General features: G+C 40.7%; 1 protein-coding gene across 1 annotated transcript in view; it reads right to left on the bottom strand.

Moving 5' to 3' along the window:
* The window catches only part of USP40 (ubiquitin specific peptidase 40), a 66,871-nt gene that overhangs the window by 35,694 nt on the left and 16,580 nt on the right, over positions 1 to 14,597 (bottom strand). The window contains exons 9-13 of the mRNA XM_054571318.1: positions 10,334 to 10,426; positions 8,648 to 8,755; positions 4,349 to 4,649; positions 1,772 to 1,853; positions 165 to 336 (exon numbers count right to left, since the gene is read on the bottom strand). Of these exons, the coding sequence (XP_054427293.1) occupies positions 165 to 336; positions 1,772 to 1,853; positions 4,349 to 4,649; positions 8,648 to 8,755; positions 10,334 to 10,426 (756 nt within the window). The remainder of the gene's footprint in view (positions 1 to 164; positions 337 to 1,771; positions 1,854 to 4,348; positions 4,650 to 8,647; positions 8,756 to 10,333; positions 10,427 to 14,597) is intronic.

Genomic DNA, 14,597 nt, shown 5'->3' with positions numbered 1-14,597 from the left:
AGGGGCCGGCAGCGGGGCCGCCCCCTGTGGGACCGGGAACGGCAGGATTCTCCTAAGAAGCTTTGAAATATAAATAGTTTCATTTTAAGTAGGATTTTTGTACAGAAGAACCCAGCTTGAGATGGACCCTAATGTCTGAATTAGAGGAAGTGCAGCTAAATTACCTGAAATATTGATTGTCGAAGATCTCCTAAAGTTCTCCTTTTATCAAAGCATAAATCCCGCGCGCTTTCTGTCTGAGAGCCTACTGGGTGCAGGGCCCCATTGAAGAAATGATAATGAGAGCCCAGGTGGAGATGTAATTCCAAATTATTGTTCGTAGAATCACATTCTGCCCTTTAGAGAGGCATAAAAAATACATAAATGCTATGTTTTTTTTTTATCACAAACAAGGTTTCATCTCAAGCCCAAAGTATTTGATTTGCAATGTAAATAAGCTCTCCATTCCACCTATGTAATTATCATTAACACCATTTTCTTCCAAGCTCCAAAACAACTCCTTTCAGGGTCTCAGCAAATAGCAAAGCTTCAGCTCCGCCACTGCGAATTCCAAGGACGAGTATTAAGGGACACTGTGCAATGCTACCCTGAACGCTGAGAGTTGCAATCCTCGAACCCTAGACTGTAGCTGTGAACAAAATGCTCCAGACCTGCTTCTCGTAACTGGGTGAAGTGTCAGATTTGCTAGCTTCTAATCCGTCCTCGCCCCCTGCGAGATGTGCACTCTGCCCTGGCACGTCTGAGTCCCCCCTGGCCCTCCTGAGCCTCCTCCCCGCAGGCCCCGGGCCTCGGCGGCAGCCCCAGCCCACACTGTCGCACACCTGACACCAGCAGTCGAGTGACACAGTCTACGAATGTGGTCAAAGACAGCTTTAGCTTTTTCGATGCCCGCATGGTTAAAATCTCTTTGGGTGTTTTTGTTTTGTTTTTATTTAAATACCAACTGCTAAGCCACACTACTCACGCAGGCTCTTTTTCATGCTTAAGATATTTTACCCTTTTATGTTTTTATATTTTTAGTGTCCTGATTTTTGTTGACATTTCCTTTACTCTTGGTTTGCCATCCTATCTACCTGCCATTTTTCTCCAGCTCCACGTCAATGACAAAAGTGTGGAACACGTCCCTGCTACCTAGCTAGCTTCTTGGGTCCATGGGAAGACCATGCAACATCCATTTCTCTAGCCCAGGACCCCACCAACTGTGCCAGAGAGCAAACAAAGAGCCAGCTCTTCGGGGTCCGAGGTTAGACCTCAGAGGAGAATGCTGAGTTGACCAAGTGCTCCCAAAGCACGCCTTTAATAATCCATTACGGGCGTCTGCCTGACGGACACCGAGCCCAGCAGCTGGCGGGGTGCGCATCTCCCCCCGCCCCCGCCCACCTCTTCCGCTGGCACGCCAGCACCCCACAGCTACCTCAGCGTGAGGGGTGGTTTCCAGAGCGGGTCTCTTTGTACCAAGGGAGTACTGGACAGGCCAGGACACAATTCATATTGTCCCACTATGTGCGCACAGATTTCTCTAGTCTTCTTAGGCTTCCGTTCCTACCTTGCAATGGCCTTTTATATGTCATTATTTCACTCACTTTCACAGATAAGGACAATTTCAAAGTAAAAGATCCTCTCACTATAAAAATTCAGCCACTAAACAGATACTGCATTAACTAGGTTGACTATTTTCCTTTTTAAATTTCATTATTGTATACTTAAGACCTAAATCAGATCCTCTTTCTCCAGCGAAACCACTCAATCTCTAAAAGTTAGTTAAAGTTACCTTTTTGTTTGAAGTTCAGTGTTGGCTGCATCCATCTCATTCAGTAAATGACGCGGAACCTTGTATCTGGGATTAGCTCGAGCTGCGAACAACACTTTTCATTACCTCGCGCTGACTAGATGAAATCTGGTTGCTGAAAAGGCAGCAGGGAAAACTAAAAAGGACTGTGCTGGAAGCTACAAAAGCTCTGACCATCTGTGTGAACACTCATGTTCTCTGGATCTCAGTTTTCCGTTTGAAAAGTAAAAACATGAGAACAAATGGAAAGTAAACAGTTCTTTAAGCCAAGCTACAAGAATTCCATTTCTTCAGCTCTCTTTAAATATACTTTTTAAAAAAGAATACTATTTTCTTCCTAAAAACTGTAATAATTTGTTCCTGTAAAAATTCTAAAAATTATTTTTAAAAAATGTAACAGAAATTGATAGTACCTATAATCTCTCTCTCTAGAGATACTGCTAAAATTTGGTATATATACTCCTGGTCTTTCTTTTCCTATACTACACAATATGTCTTGTGTACACACACACACACACACACACACACACATGCACACTCTTATTTAAAGCACTTAAATTTGTTTCAAAATGGAACTGCATTCAACAAATTTGTACCTTGCTTTTTCATTGCATATATTATTATTTTTCCAAAGTTTTAAATGCTTGCATAGTAGTCCATTCTTTAAATAGCACAGTCAATCTAATCAGTCTTTTTCTGTTAGACATTTAAGTGATGTCCATCAGTTATTATTATAAAATAATGGGGGCAACAAACATCTTTGCCCATAAATATTTATACACAGCTCTGATTATTTCAAGAAAAATTTATAGGAGTAGCATTAATTTAATGGTTTTAAACACATACAACCGAACTGGCTGTACTCCTTTATATGTCTACCAGCTACGGAGGAACTGCCAACTTTTTGTTGAGCACCAGAGTCTTAGAAATATTTGACTTGGTAGGAAAAGTGTCATCTCAATGCTGTTCTGATTCACATTTTTGATTGTGGATTAGGATGAAAATTATTTTCACAATTTACTGGTTGTTCCCACTTCTTTTTCTGCGTATTGCTTATTTATATCCCTTTCCCAATTTACTACTGAGGACAATGGAATATATGTAACAGCACTCTACAGATAGGGGAAATATATTTGTCATATATTTTGCTGTTTTCCACTTGCTTATCATTTGTTTCCTAATATTAAGGTTTATATCACTTTTCCATAAATTGTTTCTTTCTTTGCTTTTAAGATAGGTCTTTTCTATCTTAAGATCAGAAAAGTATTTACATATTTTAAGGTTTTTTAATACATAAACATTAAAAGAGCTACAATTTCATTCGAATAGTATAATTTTAAATAGTAATTAGTATAATAATAGCTTTATAAGTTATAAAACATACTTTATAAGTATGTTTTTATTGAGAGCAAGTTTTCCTTCAGTAGTCCCTTCTTCAGTTCTCATTAATTTATCTCTCTACATAAATTTCAGAATCACTTTGTCAAGTTCCATTCCTTCATTCCCCCAAAAAGTCCATCAAAATCTTGGCTGGACCTTTATTCAGTTCCTAAGCTAATTAGAAAACTGTCATTTAGTACATATTCCAATTATGTACATACTAAAATTCAACTTAGTGAAAAAAAACAATACTCCATCTGAAGACACTGTTTTTTCCGTTACTATATACTTTTGTAATTGTGAATGCTACTCCACAATATATTTATCAGGACGATTACCGTATCTTTTTTCCCCTTTAGAAAAATATAAAGTCCTTTCTGGTTAACACAGTTATGCAACTGCTTCAGATCCAGAAAGTTAATCTCCTTTGATGGACATGCACATTATTAACTACTTTATTCTTATTCTTTATAAAAATGATCACTATTCTTGCTCTCTAACAACAGTATCTTCATTTCTAATCACAGATATGTCTCAATCTACGAGTTTTCCTAGTCAGGAATTTTTACTTTTGAGTAGACCTTGGGAAGTGATCAAAGTCTTAAAGACCGATTCATGTCAGTGGCTTCAGTTAAAAAGTGTATTATTGTCAGTCTCAATGTTTAACTTCCTTGGTATGAGCTCTCTTAGAAGGTTCAACAAAGAGTATTTCAAAGCTATTTCAATTGCTCATAGAAAACATTACCTGGAGAGAAAGGAAATCAGAAATGAAAATAAAAGGGACAACATAAAAATAAGGCCAAGGCCGCTTACAACTCAAAGGTAATACATGACCAAATGACAGAGCCACGCCTGAGGACGGGCACTTACCCTCAGATCTGCCTGCACAATAAGATCCATTGGCCCACAGTATGTGATCCGAGAAAATCCAATTTTCAAAATCTGACTACGGCCTCATATTATTAGAGGAAAAAAAATTAAATAGAAATACATGATCTTAAAAATGACAGATTGTTGGATTTCTTTTGCGATCATGTATTTCTTACTGTTGAGCATAAAAATATTTTAAATCTTCCAAGAGTAAACCTCCTTTTAAAAAGGTAACAATGCAAATAGTATTTAATATTTATCTTCTAAAGTCATCAACTTAAACAAACAGGAACATTTTTCTTTCCATACCTTCAGCAGGTCTCTGCAACTGGGATTTCCGATAAAACAGCATGTAGGCACTCTCTTTGCCCTGAAATTGCTGTTCAATATCTTTTTCCTCAATGGGCTGGACCTTGGAATCATTTATGTCGAACCAGTGCGGAGAAGAGTTTCTATCACTTAATCCTGCAGATTCTGAAGTAAGTGTCTTGAAAATTTGTTGGTCCTTCCTTTGGAAATCAGACTCAGCCTCCAGAGAACAGTTCTTCAATAGACTAACTGTACTTCCATCTGAACTGAGTAGAAATACCTGAGAATGCAGCTTTAAGAACTAGACAGAAACAAAAAACAAATACTATGTGAACAAAATTTTTTTTAAATTAGACATAATTTTAAAAATCCCTTCATCTTCCTTTCTGTTATATTTTAGCTTCACCTTTATTTTTGGCCTCTCCAGCTAGAAGGGAAAAAATCCATTCGGGCCATAATACCACATTTAATAAAAATCAGAGTTCTCTGTGAAATGATCTAATAGTTATACCAAAAAAGTAAGTTATCATGCCATAATCAAAAGAACATTTTCTTTACACCCTAATAACACTGTTTTACAAAGTATTTACAGAGATTAGGTAGAACAAAGTTTTGAAAATTTTAAAGTAATCTAAACACAAAACAAAGCACATATCACACAGTGAAGTATTAGAGAAGGTAATTTCAAAAGAAGTGACTCAGACAAATTCTGCTGGGATAAAGCAGTAATTATAAGCCTAAATTACTGTTTTACATTGACTAAATTGCATGTTTTCTGTCCTGGAAGCTGACAGGCTAGGCCAGGAAATCCAAGCACAGAAAGGCGTAAGTCCTGATCCCCACGGCCACCCCTCTGGTTCTTCTCCTAAAGGACTGGGGAGAAGAGCCGAGCTCTCCGCCCCTGCCTCTCCCACCCCTCTTTCCTCCCCCCGCCCACCTCCTCTCCTCATTCCATCGTCTCTGTGTAGTCTTGCACCTCCTCCCTCTTCTCAGCACAAAGTCACTTTACACAGGAAATCACTTGATAGATCCATGTGACATTCGCTGAGCTCATCATTCATTATGGAAAGGTGAACATTTCTCTTGGAAAGAAATAATCTGTGGTAATGCCAGCTCTCTAATCTGAAGTAGGATTCTATCACAAATGGAAGGGCATAGGGCATATGGCATGACGCCAACCTTGTTAACCCTGTGTGTAACAGATGGTAAAATAGTTCTGTAGCTAACTTGTTTTAGGTACAATAAAATACCAACAACTGGAAAACGTTGAGTAATGCACTTTCTGTAGAGCTGATTTTTTCTGGGTTCGATAGCTGGGGATTAGCTCTTTCAAGCCTCAAACTCTTGCACTGTCTGCTCCCAGCAGTGGCAGAGAACTTTCCTGAACTCGCCCTCCTAGTAACAATGATAAACTCTAGACAACATAATGAGAACCACTGTTTGCAGAGGAGCCCAACGCAGGCATAACATGGAGGAAACAGTCCTTCAAAACAGAGAAGCAACCTGGGTGAGTTCTACATTAACACACCGCTTTGCAGTTTGTATCAGTGTATGGGAGAGGGGAGTTCAAGGAAAGTCTCAATAAATTCAAAAGCACTAAAATCATAAAGAGCATGTTCTCAAAGAACAAAGGAATTAATTAGAAATCAACTTACAGATATAATAAAAAATAACTAGACATCTCCCAAATATTTGGAAATTAAGCAACACTTCAAATATTCATGGGTCAAGGAAAGAATCACAAGGAAATTACAAAATATTTTGAACTAAATGACAATGAAAACCTCAAATTTAGCTGCAGCTAAATTAGCTGCAGGTAATTTAAAGCTTCAAAGACATGTGCTGAGCCACAAAACCCCACTGTTCTAAAGGCTGAGTTGAGAGGTAGGACTGCAAGTGAAGCCTACTTTTCTTAAGGACATAATGCTCTATTCTTCAAGGTGTTTTCCCCAACACCAGAGGCCTCAATTTAATTTGTGAGTGAAGCCCAGCAATGAAGACAGGTTTTAACGCACTGCACTTGATGGATGACTAGGGAGTCTGTGTATTCATTTAGCGTCTCACGGTCTCTACAGAGCATCACATAATGCGTCACACAAGGGCGGTAACTAAGTAAGTGCCAGATGCGGAGACCCAGCTTACTGGCTTCTCGCCCACAGCACTATTTCTGTCTGCCCCCACTTGGCGCCACCTGCTCTTCCTAAGCACCGATCAAGAATACAAGTTTCACAAAAATTTTACCAGCACACTTTAATGAAAATAAGAATTATTGTGGTAAATGCAGTAGTAACATTTACATCGCATTTTATTTTAAGTATTCTATATTGTGTAATATTTGAGAAAATCAATAAACATTTCTTTGCACACATCAAAAAGCATGTGTTAAAAGGTTTTTAAACAAGCCCTAGCCAGTGTGGCTCAGCTGGTTGGGCACTGTGCCTCAAACCAAAAAGTAGCTGGTTTGATTCCCAGTCAGAACACACACCTGAGCTGCAGGGTTGGTTTGCTGGGGCGCAGAGAGAAGGCCCACCATTGATGTTTCTCTCTCACGGTGATGTTTGTTGGCTCTATCTTTCTCCCTCCCTCCCTTCCTCCCCCTCTATAAAATTAAAAAAATAAAATAAAATAAAGGTTTAAAAACAACTGAGATGCCAACCCAAGAAGTTAGAAAAAAAAGATGATCAAGTTAAATCCCAAAGGTCAAAGGAAGGAAATAATTAAAGAGCAGAAATCAATGAAACAGAAAATAGATGTGCAATAGTGAAAATCAAAGGCAAAAGTTTGTTTTTGGAAAAGTTTAATACACTTGATAAGACCATAGCAACTCTGATTTTTTAAAAAAATGAGAAAACACAAATTATTAATATTAGGAACAAAAAAGAGGAAGCAAACTCAAGTCCTACAGGCACTGAAAAGTAACATGGGATGTTTTGAACAATTTTATGCTAATAAATTTGAAAGCATAAGTAAAAGGACAAATTCCTTTAAAAATATATAATGTGATAAGTAATAAAAAACCTAAATAACTCTGCAATCAAGGAAACGAACATGTAATTTAAAAATCCAAACAAAAATGTCCCAAGTCTAAACAGCTTCACCAAACAGTTAAGTCTTAGATAAATTCTTTTCAAGAATATGAAAAGGAATATTTTCCAACTTGTTTTATGAGTCCTGCATAAATCTGATGCTAAAATCTAAAAAGAAAGAAAGAAAGAAAATTAAAGATGGATATGTCTTATAAACATAAATACAAAAGTCCTTAATATGAGCCAAATGACTACAGGAACACATAAACTATATCATGACCCAGAAATGTAAGATCTGATTAACATTAAGAAGATCAGTTAATAGAATTCACCATATTAACAGAAGAGAGAAAACCTATGTGATCATATTAACAGATGTAAAACAAACAGCATTTGATAAAAATTCAACTGTAAGATGAAATTATCAGTCAAGTATGAATAAAAGCTAATTTACTCAAACTTATAAATGGCATTTATAGTTTTTTAAAAAAAAAATTGTACAGCTAATATACTTAAAAATAAATACTGAAACACCAACCCAAAACCTTAAAACCTTCTATGAACTAACATTCATTTATGAACTGTGATCTAATTAGAAGTTGTGCTTAAACGCTTACTGAAATAATATCCGCTCTTTGCTCCTATGAGAAACAGCTCCAAAATATGTACTGTGTTCTGGTGCTTTGCTTGTTTTCATTCAAGTTAATCTCTTATTTCTCATTGTACCAGTTTCATAGAATTGTGTGTAAAAGAAAGATCAAGGGAAATTTGGGTGAGTATCTGAAGACATTTCTAAAAGTAAAATGGTAAGTTTTAGGGTAGGAACTTTGTGACTTTTTTTTGCTGTTGTAATTAAAGGCCTCTTCCCTCTTCTTCTGCTTATTTCTTGATTCTATGATAAATTACTTAACTGAATTCTGACCATTAAACAAAAATATTGATCTTATTTTTATGTAATTTAAATTTCCTTGTGCAAAGGAATTCACATTGCTGAGATCATAATAAAATTTTCTGGGAAAAGGGTTTTCTATAAGAATGTCATTGCCCTGGTTCGTGTGGCTCAGTGGCTGGAGCATCGTCCAGTACATCGAAAGGTCATGGGTTCAATTCCTGGTCAGGGCATATGCCTAGGTTGTGGGTTTGGTCCCCAGTTGGGGTGTGTACTCGAGGCAACCAATTAATGTTTCCCTCTTACGTCGATGTTTCTCTCTCTTACTCCCTCAACAATGAACATGGGTGAGGATTTAAAATAAAAAAGAATGTCACGTATTACCTTTCGCAGTGGTCCATACTGTTTTCTGTACATCTTGTTCCAAGATATTCCTATCTTTTTCAAAAGTTTCTGGCCAAGCTGATCAACAGGAATTAGATTATCCTCCTCCTTATAAAAGAAACACAAAGTCATTTAGGAAAATCTGATAAGATATAACAGCAATACCAGTAAATTCAAAGGGACCAACAGGATTATGTCTAAGAAAGGTGCCTTTAACAGCAAACATGTAAGTGGATTAACTCTAATTACTTCAGAATAAAAAGTATTTTAAAAGGCAAATTAAGCATCAGTTTAAAGAACTTGAATTTTGCTACTTTCCATGTGCCAAAGTTTAAACATTCAAAGAAGCAGCAAAGAGTATTCTGAGGTACAGTAACTTTCTGGCATTATGTGGGATTTTTAGAAGAAATACCTAAGTGCAAAAAAGGATTATTGTCCTTTCTGAACGTTTCAGTGTATGAACGAGTTCTGACACGGAGTAAGAAGTGACTATGACAGCAGCGGTCCCCAATCCTTCTGGCACCAGGGACTGGTGTTTCACAGAAGATAACTTTCCCAGACAGTCTGGGGGTGGGACAGGAGACAGTCTGAGGGTGAAGCTAGCAAAGCTTCGCCGCTCACCTCCTGCTGTGCAGCCAGGCCCCTAACAGGCCGCAGACCGGTCCTCTGCCTGGGGACTGGGGGTGCCTGCATTACAGGATAAAAAGTGACCCTCCTACCAAAACCGCTATGTTGAATTCCTAGCCCTCAAGACGTCACCTGTGACAGTGTTTGGATAGAGCCTTTAAAGAAGTCATTATGAGGCCATGAAGATGGGCCCTGAGCCAACCTGACGGGTGTCCTAAGAGGCCATCTGGACACAGAGAGACACCGGGGACCAACGTGCACGGAGGGAAGGCCTGGGAGGACAGAGAGCTGGCGGCCCTCTGCCGGCCACGGAGCGAGGCCCCCCCAGGAACCCGCCGGCCAGCACCCTGGTCTCGGACCCCCAGCCTCCAGAGCTGGGAGAAACAGATTTGCTGCTTTACGCCACCCAGTCTGCGGTATGTCGTTATGACAACGCTAGTAGACTGACACAGGGACCACAGACCGATGTTACTGTAGTTAGCGGAGTCAGCCTAGGTCCCCCAGTAAAGAATTATAAAAAAACTATTAACAACGAATGAATAAAGAAAAGACCAATCATCATTACACCAGGGTACTAAGCAAACGTTAAGAGTCATCTAGATGAGGTATTACCAATATTAGGAATAAAAAAGGGGGCATAACTTCAGGTCCTACAAACATTAAAGGACAATATAGGGAACAGTAGATTCTAAAATTGTAAAGTAAATCCCAATTCTACTTAGGATGACAATAACAATATCAAAGGAATCCATAACCCAATCCAAATACATATGCACAAACAGAAAGAAAACAGAAGGCAAATATGTGAAAGTGTTAACAATGACTTGAGCATTTGGTTTATTTACATTTTTTATTTCTTTATATACTTTCTAGTTCTTTTCTCTCCCAAGCTTCTATCATGTATATGTATTTCTTTAGAACCAGCAAGTTTCCAATTTAAAAAAAAAGTTTAAAAATAGACATAATGTCCAAAGGAAAAAGACAGTATCAGATCTACTAAATCAATCTCACTTATATATCTGATATACATACACACAAAAATATAAACACACTCTGTACCTGTGATAAGACTGCTTTTAGAATCATCAGTGGATCATCAATCTCTTCTTCATTCTGAAGATCTTTCAAATTCATACCTGGTTTTTTTTCCTTCTAGGAAAGAAAACAACGAAGTTTCTATCATGGAGGGAACACTTTGTAAAGTATGTGACTGCTAAGCACAATGTTGTACCACTGAAACTAATATTAAATGTAAAAGGCAATTGAAAAAAAAAGTTTAAAAACTTTCTATCACCAATCCCTTAAAAGGTAATTAACAAAATAGAAATGTTTATGCTATGGAGGCTTCAAGATGGAGAAATAACGATAAAAACGACACGATCTGCACGTGGCTTTGAGGGCCGAGTAATGCGGGGCAAGCTGCTGTGATTTCCCCAGCCCTGTCTGTGAGTGAGGGCTGCGAGGAGAGCACAGCTGCCAGCGCAAGACGCGGCGAGCCACAGCATTTGCCCGCTCGGCGCCGCTTCGGCTGCGCTCTACAAAGTCGGGTACGTTGTGCTTTCACTATCATTTAGTTTGAAATATCTTCTGGTCTTCATCCGATTTAACCTCTTGTGGTGGCCTAATAAAAATCCTACCCATCTTTGCAAGATCAGCATAAACACTCCCTTCTATTTCCTGATTGTCCAAGTTTTCACCCCAGTCCATAAAGTTATTTGGGAACATGGCTAAATTCCTAGTATGGTATTTTTACTGATTTATTTTTTCATACATGTCATCTTGTAAAAGTATTTTAAATGGGCTTAAAACTATATATTGAAATAGACCTAAAAAATTAACATGAGACAAAAATAATGGGTGAATAGTTGAAGAATATGGCAGACTAAAACTATCCTGCTGTGAAATCACTAAAAATGCTAAAGTAAAACATAAAAAAAAAAGTAAAAAAAAAAAAAATCTCTTTAAACATATGCTGAGCTGGCAAAAGATCCAGAAAACCCTCGGTGAACACGTAGAACTGGAATGCAGGGAGGAAGTCCAGAGCCGAGGCCTCAGTGGCCCCCCCTGGCCAGCACGGGACATGCCCCCCACCCCCGCCCCCGCTGCCCCCACAGGACAGGGCTGGGGGACGAAGCCTAAGGGCCTACTCAGGGCAAGAGGCTGAAGGGCTGGCTTTCCAAACAGCCAATTCTCCCAATTCTCTGACACCACCTGGGTGTCCTACCGTTCAGTTCAGTTCTGACACAAACTTTGCCAAGTTTCATGAGACCGCACCCACCTATCAGTCATGAGTGGGGTCCCCAGGCTACCTGCACTTCTGCCCCGCTGATTACAAATTCTAGGGTTCCCAGGACCCCAACTGCAGGTTCGGTAATTTCCCGGGGCAGCTCCCAGGACTCAGGGACTTACACTCCGGACTATGCGAGGGAAGTGTTGTGCGTCCGCCACTCACCTGCTGCTGTGCAGCCCCGGCCCTAGCAGGCCATGGACCAGTCTACTGTACAGGGTACGAATAGACACTGAGAGAAATAAGTCCCTGGGGGAGGTGGAGAAGGACCCTGTGTGCAGGAGTCTCTGTCCCCATGGAGTCGGGGTGGCCACCCTCTCTGCACACGTTCACCTACCCAGCAGCTCCCTTATCTCCTTGTCTCAGAGTTTTTATTCAAGTTTCACTACGTAAACGTGACTGACTGCACCACTGGCTCTTGATGATGGACTCTCCAGCCCCCTCCTCTCCCAGGTCAGGGGTGGGACTGAAAGCTCCAACCTGCTCACCCCGTGCTGGACTCCTCTGGTGAGCAGCCCTCACCCTGAAGGTATCTAGGTGCCTACCAAGAGTCACCTCATGAGCACAAACTCAGGTATGGTTGCAAAGGGTTCATGATGAACAGCAAAAAACATGGCTATCACTCAGGAAATTACAAGGCGCTCCATGCCAGACACCTGGGACAGAATCAAAATATCTATTTTTATTATACCGCAGAGAGAGGCTCCAGCAAAAAGCTGAAAACCTGAAAGGGCCACGTTCCCAAAAAAAACCATGATCTGAAAAAAAAAATCCACTCCACAATTAAGGACAACAAGGAACTGGCTTGCTTTGACCATGACACCAGTTAAAGGCAGAAAATCATTTTCTCTAATAATTTACTATCACAAGTAGGTGCCCATGTGGGCTCGGGGCCCAAAGTCACACTAGCTGTAAGGATCTAAAACCACTAAGTCAAGACACTATTTTAAGGTTGTGAAGGTTGGAAGTGGTAGTCATGTAGAAGAGACAAACATGTATCTTTCCTGGAGGAAAACACTCTCAACGAAGGCCTCAAATTACTCCTATAAAGAGTGTTCTTAAAAATATCAAGCAACCAACCAAGCAAGCCTATAGGCTAAAATTACAAAATCACAAAGAAACACAATCAGGAGATATACAAATGAGACACACAGTCTTTAGATGCTGCAGTTATCAGACAAAGAATATAATAAAATAATATTTAATATGTTTAAAGACATTTATGACTAAGGAACAGGAATGTTCCTTAAAAATGGTAGCAAGGGGGAGGAAGGCGGGCGTCGCTCAGTATTTGACACGCTGGTGCAAATGACCCACAGGTTGGGCCCAGTCCTCCTCCAACCTTGGCCTTGTGGTGACAGGCTGGTGCAGCAGTGAAGCCTTCCCCGTCCCACCTCCTCGATGTACAAGATGGTACTAGAAGTGAGGCCAACCATCAGTGAAGGAAGTGGAAGGCACAGGTCAGGCTCTCAGAGAGACCGAAATGCCGACCTCGGCCGGGGGAAATTACGTGAGGCTGGCCATTGGTTATTCCTTGCAGACGGCACCTACTAGAGAACTCCATGAATGCAGGAAACAGCCCCTTGACAGGGAAGAAAGGATCACCAAACTATGACCAGAGAGAACAATACCTGGCTATGACAAGAACATGTGGAATCATTTGTCTCCGGGCACAGAGATCTCTCAGGATTCTGGCAGTAAAGGGACAAGCAGTGTCTAGCCGCACTAATCACTGTTTGAACACCACGAAGCTCTGGGTGAAAAGCTACTGATTCTTAATGAACAGAATAAGGAAAAAGTTAACAAATGGGATGTCTGCTCAGAAGGCCTAAATAAGGAAATACACTAAACACAAAGGGAAAGCAATCTTCTGTTCTTTGAGGCTTGAGGAAGGAATGAAGCTTCAAGAACAGAAAAGCAGCGCCGAGAGCAGAACCCAGCACAGGCACACCCGCGTGCCCTCCGAGTGCCGTAACAGAGCCAGGAGGAGAGCCGGGCCCAGCTGGAGAAGAGCTCCTCGAGTCTGAAGGTGGCAACACCGAATCGCAGAGGTGTCCAAGCCGGCAGCCCAGGGGAAGACATGACTCTTGAGACACGCTGCCTCATCACAGTATGAAGATACCTCTTTGCCTGACCTCAACGGAAAGCTTGAAAATGAAACTGCAAATACATATTTTATGCATCAAAAGACTGAGGATCAATCCCACTGCCTAGAAAAGCGCCCGAGTGTGACCCTGGCCGAAGACAGGCTGCAGCGGGCGCAGAGGGAAGCAGGCACATGCCCCGGGGGGGAGGCTGCACTGGCAGAGCGGGGGACACTCTCTAAGACTGGGGACATGGCACCACTGGAAAAATGGCGAGAGCAGGTGGAGACATAAACACGGTGGGCACGACAGAGAGAATGACAAACATCGGACCTGTTCACCAGCTGCTTCAACTTCATCTTTTAGACAGAACGAAGCAAAGCTCACAGAATTGAAAGGGTGGGAGAGCATGCCATGCAGAGGAAGAGCACTCTGCTATGGGACCCTGGAAATGTAAGAAAGCAGAGGGGAAAAGATGCAAGATCAGATCAGCTCAGCTAAGCGTGCGGACACTGAGGGCCACGTTAGGCCAGAGCGGGGTGAGTGCTGCCCTCCACCTGATGGGGAATGTGCTCGACATGCCGGCGTCTCGGCAGATGCCATACACACCTTTGAGAGTGATGCTTGCATGGCTTCCTTAACCCAGAACTGGAGTTCCGGCAATAAAAGAGATGGAGGGTAAAGGACCAAAAGAGGTGAAACAATACTGTCTTTTTCCAAAGATCTCTGCAACATAAGAGGGTTTAGCAAGCTGCCTGGTGATCAAATCAGTATGCTACAGATAACTGCATTTCAATACACAAACAGATCCAGTCTGTGTCTGAAAAACACAAAGTACAGACCCAGTCATAGAGAACATCGCCCTGGTAAACATTTTCCTGGTAGAACAGTTTAGCTTTTTAAATATCCAAAAAATATAAAATTTATACATCTCTCAATACATTCCAAGAAC

This window comes from Pteronotus mesoamericanus, unplaced genomic scaffold, assembly GCF_021234165.1.
Source record: "Pteronotus mesoamericanus isolate MK-2021 breed Mesoamerican mustached bat unplaced genomic scaffold, CSHL_Meso_final contig_1018, whole genome shotgun sequence".
Lineage (NCBI taxonomy): Eukaryota > Metazoa > Chordata > Mammalia > Chiroptera > Mormoopidae > Pteronotus > Pteronotus mesoamericanus.
Note: the sequence above shows the minus strand (reverse complement) of the source record. Positions and strands in the feature narration are given on the sequence as shown.